General features: G+C 35.2%; 1 protein-coding gene across 3 annotated transcripts in view; it reads left to right on the top strand.

The window, feature by feature from the left end:
• Nucleotides 1-10128, top strand: part of LOC106882986 (protein HIRA) — a 77407-nt gene that overhangs the window by 44356 nt on the left and 22923 nt on the right. For 2 of the 3 annotated variants that reach the window (XM_052973561.1, XM_052973564.1), the window contains 3 exons: nt 2334-2360; nt 7356-7441; nt 8657-8752. In XM_052973561.1, the coding sequence (XP_052829521.1) occupies nt 2334-2360; nt 7356-7441; nt 8657-8752 (209 nt within the window). The remainder of the gene's footprint in view (nt 1-2333; nt 2361-7355; nt 7442-8656; nt 8753-10128) is intronic. The other variant, XM_052973562.1, reaches the window with a different exon arrangement.

The following is a 10128-nucleotide window of genomic DNA, read 5'->3' as shown; positions in this document are numbered from 1 at the left end:
GATGATGATATATGTATATATATATAATTTCATCATCATCGCATAACATCTACCTTCCATGCTGGCATGGTCGGACAGTTTGACAGAAGCTGGCCAGGTAGAAGACTACACCAGACCACTGTGTCTGTTTTGGCATGGTTTTTACAGCTTGATATTCTTCCTAATACCAACCACACCATCGAGTGGACCAAGTGCTTTTTATGTAGCACCATCACAGGCGAGGTCAGTTTTATATACATCTGTTCGTGCCGGTGGCATGTAAAAGCACCCACTACACTCTCGAAGTGGTTGGCATTAGGAAGGGCATCCAGCTGTAGAAACTCTGCCAGATCAAATTGGAGCCTGGTTCAGCCTTCTGGCTTGCCAGTCCTCAGTCAAATCGTCCAATCCATGCTAGCGTGGAAAGCGGACGTTAAACGACGATGATGATGATGATATACAGATACACATACAATGAGCTTTTTTTCAGTTTCCATCTATCAAATCCATTCACAAGGCATTGGTTGTCCTGGTACTATAGCAGAAGACACTACCCTATGTGAAATAATGTTTGCAAAATGATTAGCAACGTAGTGTTTGTTTTGTTATGGAGGTGTTGGTGTTGTGCCCCCACAATCTTATTCTCTAAAACTGGTGACTTCATTGCGATTGTTGCTGGTGGTGTTGATGGTTCCACAAACTTTAATCTTTGAGAAGAAATGATTAAGGAAAACAGCTTTAGTGCAGGAGAGGATGAAGTAGAGATTAGGAGACATGGGCAGCCTTGAACTGAGTTCAAAGGGTATTGGCTGGTTGATGTAGTAGGGGGTCATTTTTTTAGGTTAGTGCTTGTAATGTTGATTAAGTCTGCATTAATCAGACAGATGCCCTTTTGTTATTGTTTTTTTTTCTTTTTTTTAATGTGGTCTAGAGTATTTGTGAATTGTAGTATTACAAGTGTATTGTAGTACAAAAAAGAAATGAAGAGGAGTGCATTGTTTGAAAGTGTTCCATTCAGGATATGAAAACAATCCTTTGGTGAAAACTTGATTAGGGATCTTAATTTTTGGTTTGGAAGGAACATCATGTCTTTATAAAGGTTTGGTAATGCTAAACATACAAGGCTTCTTAAAAAAGTCAGTGTGACAATGGTAGGAAACCTTTCCAAAGTGGGAGTTTAATATTCCTACACATCCTTGGTAAATTTATTTGTAATAGGGCATAACAGAAATATTTTCTCTTTGTCATCTGTATTGTTTGCCAGTATTTCTAGCGCAATTAGTCTTTATTTATTCAGAATTATTTTAGATGTACACTAACTTCAGTTATCAGTTCTTAATATGTACCATTTTTATGGTTAACTTGTGTGGCCTTCAGTTGAAAGGAACTAAAGCAGTGTTGTTATTGGAAAGCTTTTGAATAGATCCACCTAGAGCTGACTTTTGACACAAACATGGCTGGGTCACTTAATTCGGACCTGTTTTCATCATGGGTTATGTTTTAATGTATGAGACGTTGTGGTCCCAATTTTAAAGTTAGCTAGGTGTCCAGTTAGATTTCATTGTTAATCCATCCAGTTCTAATAATGCTGATTATGTAAAGCTTTCTTGCTGGTTGTGTGGACTCAATTTTAAGTTGTTGTTTTTTTTATTTGGCTGCTATATTGTGGAAGTCATGTGACTTCTTGGAGGTTTCCTTAAAATATTGGTTGGATTTTATTTGGAAACATTTGTCCACCAAGTGACTGCTGTATATAAACTTGATCTAGATCCCTATTTTTAAAACATTAGGGAGAGATTTGGTAACAGCATTCAGCAGGTCATTCCCCTTTTACAAACAAAGAAATGAATGTAGTTGGAGTCGTTTTTATGTACCTATATATGTATTTTGTATATGTAAATACTTATTTCTATATTCAGATGTTTTGGTTAACAATTATTGCAAGCTAATTATAATAGCTATATAATTTTCCAAATAGCTCAAACAGTGAAATAAGTGTTATACTGTGAAGAAGATTATAAGTCTATCATTCTGGACAGAGCTTTTTCTTGGAAACTGAAGAAATTTCTACCAATGTTGAAGGCTAAATAAAATAAGAATGTATTTAGTTTTTGTCAATCCGGAGCATCACTAGTTTCTACAAATTCTACTGTTTTACCGAACTTGACATAACCTCTGTTAATAGTAAGAGTTTACTCTGTGAATTAGTTCCTAATTGTCATTATTGACCAATTACTTAAGTAATGAGGTATGCTAACTAGGAAACATAGGCATAGTGAGTGATAAAACAAAGATGTTGATAATGCATTGATAATAAATTTTCAGTAAAAATTTCCCTTTTGTTTTATTCTTAGGAGAGAGAATTGGACACCGTATTTGAGGTAGGGACAAAGTTGATTTTATTACGATTTTTATTTCAAAAACTGTTTAGAATGATTTTTTCTTCTTTTCCCTTAAATTCTTGTTTGTTTTTTTATTTTTTTGTAATATTTATCATGCTACTGAAAATATTTCTTTCCTCAAATATATTTCATTAGTTTGCGTGAGTTTGTGTCTCTATATATTAGCACTAACAAACTATCTTAAAATATGTTGGCACAACTCTGCCATTTATATGATGTATTGCTGATCAATATTCAACTGAAGCTCTCTTGCTTACACTTTTTATTCTGTTCTTTTACTCTCTTTCTATTTCTCCCTATCTATCTAACACTGTCTCATAATTTCGTCCTCATTTCCAATACATACACACAGAAGCATGATTGCCTTGCTAACAAGTTCACTTCCCAACCACATAGTTTAGAGTTCAGTCTTACTAAGTGGTGCTATGAGCAAGTCTTCTCATACAATCTTGGGCCAACAAAAGCCTTAGGAGTGAATTTGTTTGACAGAAACTAAAAGAAATATGTGTTAGTGTTCGTGTCTCTTTGTTCTTATATCATGTAATAGTTGTATATGAGCATCACCACCAGACAAGCTATCATCTTCAATTCCAACCTGCTGTAAAAACATGTCTAGCCAAGGGAAAATATTACTTTGGAACCTGATAACACTTGGCAACAAGAACAACATTTAGCCATAGAAAACCTTCCATCTGGTCCATACAAATTCCATCTGATCCATGCAAGTATGGAAAAGTGGATTACACAAAATTTTCTTTCTTCAAAAACATAAGAAAAAAAAACCCTTTCTTCTCTTCCACTTAACTCAATACTTTTGCATCCTCCCCTTCCTCATTATCTTTGCTGAAATATTACTATTAATACTTCATCTTTTTTTCTTAGCTTGTTATCTCTTACCTTTCTGAAAGCTTTAATAATGTTAAAACTACTAATTGTCATTTCTTTCCTCCTCTCCATCTTTTTGATGGTTACTCAAGTTATTGTTTCTATGTTTTCAACTCCTATTGAATCTATCTAGTTATCTGCTTTATGCAACAGTCAGGAAATCTCTTTCATCTACATCTCTCACTTTCCTCTCTCCCACATCTTCATCCTTACAGTCAATCCTTACTTGCTTATTTAATAACTCTAACTGACGTGAAGACTCCACATCTTACATCATGTGAATTAGCTATACACATACAAACATTAATTATTTGAAATACATACATACTCATGTGTGTGTGTTTGTATGTATGTATATGTGGGTATATATATGGGAAATGGTATATTCTGGTTGATCATCTCATATTCTGGCTGAAGTCTGCATTCTTTCAGTTCACTTCTCACTTAAAACATTGTACTTTGAAATTTCCCTGAATTTGCAGAAAATTACCTTTGTATGATTGATATAGCTTCAGTTCCATTAAAAGTAATCATTGATGATGCGTCTGATAAAATGGTTATAGGACATTTTGTATAACACTTTGATTGTATGTATATTCAGTTGAACCTGTAATGTATAGAATAGGTAGGTAGGTAGGTGGGTGGCTTGGTAGGTATTACATGGGATGGTGGGTTAAGAAGTATATATCTAATGAAAATTGGTGAGCAATGCATAGAAGGGTTGGATATTGAGTGGTGAGATTTTTTTTTTAAAGAGAAATACATAGATTTTTCAATAGTTAGGGTTTGTGCTTGCAGAACAATATGACCCATGTAGCTATATGATGCTTGGATGAATCATTATCATTGTCTTAACGCCTAGTTCTTGGTGCTTGCGTGGGTCAGATAAAAGTATGTTGGGCAGAGTTTTCTATGGCCAGATGCACTTCTTGTCAACAACCCTATCTGTTTTCAAGTGAAGTAATAATAAGGTTCTAGTTTATTGAACAACAAGTAACCTTCACTGAAAATAAATAACACTGTTTTAATGAACTTTTGTTTACGAAGATTGCAATGTGACATGCTATGAAGCCCATATATGCTTTTGTGGTGGATTGCAAGCTTCATTAGCTAGTTCCAGTCTGCCATATCCTCTCGCAAGGCCTTGGTCAGCCTGGGAGCAAAATAGAAGGTGCTTGTCCAAAGTATCTACTGCACAGCAGGACCGAACCCAAAACCATGTGGGTAGGAAGCAAACTTCTTAACCACACAGCTATACCTGTGGCCAGTGACTATCCACTCATTTATTCAAATACAGTCTATCTAGAATTACATGTACAATGGTTTCTTTCTTTATTAAGATGGATGGATGTGATTTGGCTGTTTGAGTGACTGTATAGGAAAGTGACAATGGCTTGATTGATAAAGAAAAGATTATCATCATCAACATAAACTTCTTTTACCATGTTTTTCATGCTGGCATAGTTTGAGCAGTTCAACAAAAGTCAGCAAGCTAGAGGCCAAACTCCAATGTCTACTTTGGCGTGGTTTCTATAGTTAGATGCCCTTAATATCAACCACTTTACAAAATGTACTTGATGTTTTTTGTGTGGAATTGACACAAATGAAGTCAGCAAGAAACTTACAAGATAAGATTCTCTCCATTGAGAGTGGGGTTTCCTATTGAGAGAGAGAAAAAGAGGAAGCACTAGAGAAGATGGTGAAAATTAAAATGTAAAATTCAAAAATATTAGTTGAAGATATATTAGGAGCCAATGCTATCTGAGACTTGGCTTTGGTCAATATGTAAGGAAAGTGCATATGGCGTAGTGGTTAAGAGTGCGGGCTACTAACCCCAAGATTCTGAGTTCGATTTCAGGCAGTGACCTGAATAATAATAACAATAACATCGAAAGATACCTTATGAATGAAAACCCAGGTTCTAAATTTCCCCAAGACACCTGATGAAGGCTGGAGGGTATATCAGCCAAAATGTGTTGACAACAAACAAGATGAGGACAAATATCCGTCAAATGTAAATAATGTTAAAAGGAAAGTGCAGTTAGGAACACTTCCAGAGACTTTTGTGTCTCAATCCACAAACACTATATACTAAATACATCACTTTGTCTTGTCTTTTGTATGTAACTGTCCATAGCTTTCCCTATAGAAATTCATCCATAAGTCAGATAATCAGTTAACATTGGTTTCCATTGCTGCTACCCTCTCAAACTAATCTTTATCTTAAACTTTTGGCCATTTGTAACAATGGAAGTACATTTTTCCTTTTTTGCACAATACTAAATACAAGCACTATACTAAATGTATTGCACATAAATGATATTGTTACATTGGCTACTTTGTGTGTGTGTGTGTGTGTGTGTGTGTGTGAGAGAGAGAGAGGGAGTGTGTGCACGTATGTGTTTGTGTCAGAGATGGAGAGCTAATATTTTAATATTTGATAGCTTCATTTTGGAGTCATTTAATCTCTTAACCAAGCTTTTCAAATATAATTCTGATTTTGTCTTAATTCATTCATTTAGACATGTTTATTAAAAATATTGAAAAAAAAGAGCAAACACTAGTTGGAGACAGGCTAATAATAGTGATGATGATGATGATGATGATGTTTTTGTTTTTCAATTGTGGAATATTTTGGAATAGTTGGCTATATTATTGGTACTTATATTAAAAAAAAAAAAAGCTTCCAACCAAGTGGTATCCAGTAATTTCTCTTTTAGTTTAATTAAAGTAGGAAGAAAAGTATTTTGGGACAGAAAAGGGTGAAATAAGTCGATGCTGTTAGTAACCATCAACATGAACTGATGGCAGAACATAGACAGGGGCTGGAAGATTCAAGGACAGTTTATTCTAGAAAGGAAGGATTGAACGACCTGTAGAGTGTAAAAGTTCTAAGAGAGGTAGGGATGCAAATTAGGGTTAATTATAATGCATTAGAATTTTTGAATATTAAGGCATCATAACATCATCTTGGTTAGTCTTCTGCTGTGCAGTTATCTCCAATAATGGTAAAATGAAAGCTAGATTAGTTTCCTCTGATATAGAAGTATAGCATGTAAATAAGTATCTGATTTGTGCTGTTGCTAATGGTTGAACTTTGTTGAACTTAGGGGAAACATGAGTTTAGACTGTGAGATGTCATATTTAATATCAGGTCACTGATATTAAATAAAATGTTAAACACTAATGTTATGCAAATTAGTAGCTCCAGTTCTCTAGCTATTAGAATTGGTGTGTGTATAAACAGAACGGCTACTTTTTACTCTGGGATTAGTCAAGTTATATAGACACCTGATGAAATCCTAATAAGGGTCGAAACTAGATTAAGACTCCATAATTTTCTTTTCAATCTATAGAGAAATAAGTAGTTTTACATATATAAATATAGTACCCTTTTAGTCTGAGATCAGCTCTAATAGAACAGCCCTATGACCAGATGTGTTCCAGCCACACCCCTCTCGTGATGTTTTTTTCTTCTTTGTATATCTACACTTCATCATCTAATATGTTCTTTCCTCTTTTATAAGCTAATAGATTTTAATTTGAGGAAATTTAGTTGCTATTTCTAACATCTCTAGCAACAGCCCACAGGCTACTTTCTTTGTAAAATTTATTTATAAATAAGGTAAGCATGAATTGTTTTCCTTATTTTGTTGTTGGCAGTAGTGATTGCCTGTATTATCTGAGTTGTTTATAAGAAAGATTTATACCACCACTGTTATTATTACTGTTACTACTACCACCACTTTAACTATCATCAGTACTATCATCACCATTACTACTATTACTATTAATAGTGCTACTAATATTGTGATTGATATTAAAGCTAATAAATGTTTTATAACTAAAATCCATTGGACCATGTTTTTTGTGTTTTATCCATTTATTATTATTGGTTCATCAACTTATATATTCACCCTGTACATTGCTTATGAAAATGATGGAAAGCAGTTCTTACTTTCTATTTAAAACAAAAAAGAGATTTTTTTCATATTGTATTCTCGGTTCTTTGGTTGCTTCTCAAGGGAAAATTAATTTATGATTTGAACTTTATTCAACTTTACCTTCTTTTCTCTCTTTTATATTCAGCCCACCGATAAGCAAATAGAAACACGAACTGCAGATGGAAGACGAAGAATTACTCCAATATATCTTGCTCCTCAACCTGACATGAGGTAATTATATTGTGAAATTGAGCATGATGGCAGTGAAATAGGTTCAAGTCTTTCTTCAACAACCATTCTATTGTATCCTTGAGGAAGTCATGTGACCACTGTTTTGTTTTTAAAACGATTTATTCAAGTGGTGCTCACTTTGAACATCTGTAGGGAAAATATGGATGAAGAAGGAATTCAGGAGGAAGAAAGATTATGTAAGCTGAGAGGTAGGTGACGACAATAAGGGAGGTAGAGCAGGCAGAGGTATTAAGTGTATTAAGGGGTATTGAGTTGATCAAGGGACAGATGCCGTTGTAATAGTGTGAGTACGGGTAGGAAGAAGAGATCATGTGTATGGGTCAGTAGCTGAAATGAGTTTGTGAGATTTTACTGATCAGTTAGAAGACATACTTTTGGAGGGTGTCTATGATGTATGTTTGACGACAACAGCTCTGTCTTGTGAAAGCAGTAATCCATTGTAGATCTTAGGTACCTCAGATATGTGAGTAGTACTTCAGTGTGGGTTCAGAGTTGTCTACATGTGTACCGTGGAGGCGCAATGACCCAGTGGTTAGGGCAGCGGACTCGCGGTCATAGGATTGCGGTTTCGATTCCCAGACCAGACGTTGTGAGTGTTTGAACGAAAACACCTAAAGCTCCACGAGGCTCCAGCAGGGAATGGTGGCGAACCCTGCTGTACTCTTTCACCACAACTTCCTCTCACTCTTACTTCCTGTTTCTGTTGTGCCTGTAATTCAAAGGGTCAGCCTTGTCACATTCTGTGTCACGCTGAATATCCCCGAGAACTACATTAAGGGTACACGTGTCTGTGGAGTGTTCAGCCACTTGCATGTTAATTTCACAAGCAGGCTGTTCCGTTGAGCGGATCGACTGGAGCCCTCGATGTCGTAAGCGACGGAGTGCCAACAACAACAACAACATGTGTACCAGCAGCACCATCCCTGATGTGAGAGTAATACTCCATTATAGGTCATATTTGAGTTTTGTCACAGGTCAACATCTGATCTGAACTGAAGTATTGTTCTGTATCTGAAGAAGAGCACTAGTCTTTGAGATAGCTTTAGTTTTGTTATGTCTGCTTGTATCACCTGGTAAAATCATCAAAGATTATTGTACAACAAATTTATCAGAAAAACTTAATATCTATCGTTATTTGTTTGTCTGTCTATTTTTTTAATTTATTTATTTATTTATGTTTATCCCTTCTTATAGTCAGGGCTGTGATAATGGTGAAATGATGATGCCTTTTGATAGCCAAAACTGCTCAAACAGTGAACCCCGAAAGATAACTGTTGATACTTCCTCAAGGTAGGTTAAATAATTTAGTTAATTTTTTTTATCATTTTGCTTGTTCTGTAACATTAACATTTATATCAGTGCATGTGTGAACAAAATGGACAACAATACATTAACCATATATCTAAGACCTGAAATTTATCGGCTTAGGCATTTCATCTCTATCATTATTATCATTATTATTATTATTATTATTATTATTATTATTATCATTTTATGTTTGACTTTTGTTTTGCATTTGTACAAGTTGGATCCAAGTCTCACCCAGAGACCTAAAGAGACAACAAGTTAGAAGTTCATGTAGGTGTTATGCCTAGGGTACCATATATTTGGATTTGTACATAGTGTTGTCCTAGAGAATGTTTAAGAAACCATAAGAAAATTATGTGTTTGTTTTAAAATTTGAGATCACATAGACAGTATTTTATGTAGGATATGGGCAGTTCCCATGAGCACTATCTTTTGAACTTCAGCCATTTTGGGGTTTCCTGGTATCTGAGCTAGGTAGTAATCAGCCCGTTTCGCTGTCATTCCCAGGGCACCTATGACAATAGGTATTGTTTTAGTCTTATTATTATTACTATTATTATTATTGTTGTTGTTGTTGTTGTCGCCGCCGCCGCCATGTACCACTAGTTGATGTAGAATCATACATGAGCTCCCACATAATGACTGATATTGATTTTGTTTTTGTTTTTACTCTAGTCATTTAATTTAAAATACATTATTGTAAAGTAAGTCCCCTGGACACTGTCTTGAGTCCTAGAACTCATAGGGCCAACTGAGATCACAACATTCACCATGAATGTTTGCCATGGGGTTACTCATATCAGACGAACTGGAATAGCGTGAAATTAAGTCCATGAACGCAGTGCACCATTTGGGTCAAGCAATCAAAACCACAATATTATGATTAAACAACCAATTACATGTTACTGAACTCACATATTGAGTACAAATGTATAAACAGCAATGCTACCTGATAGTGAGAGGTGGGTCCTAAATACAGAGCTGTTGCTGACTTGGCTTTTGAAATTTGCATATTTTTAGAAGACAAAGCAAATGGAATTGTTTTATTTGGTTTTTCAAAATTTGTATCTAGTACATGTACTAGATACAAAGGAGTTTGATATGGTATTATCATGCAGCTCTCTATTAAGACCTTCAGTTGTCCATACTTCAAGCAATATTCTGTGTTGCCTGTGTGTCTGACTTAACTCAACTGTTGTTTTGTGTGTGTGTGTGTGTGTGTGTGTATCTATCTATCTATCTATCATCATCATCATCATCGTTTAACATCCGCTTTCCATGCTAGCATGGGTTGGATGGTTTGACTGAAGACTGGTGAAACCAGATGGCTACATCTATCTATCTATCTATCTATCTAT

The sequence above is a fragment of the Octopus bimaculoides genome, chromosome 16, assembly GCF_001194135.2.
Source record: "Octopus bimaculoides isolate UCB-OBI-ISO-001 chromosome 16, ASM119413v2, whole genome shotgun sequence".
NCBI lineage: Eukaryota > Metazoa > Mollusca > Cephalopoda > Octopoda > Octopodidae > Octopus > Octopus bimaculoides.
Note: the sequence above shows the minus strand (reverse complement) of the source record. Positions and strands in the feature narration are given on the sequence as shown.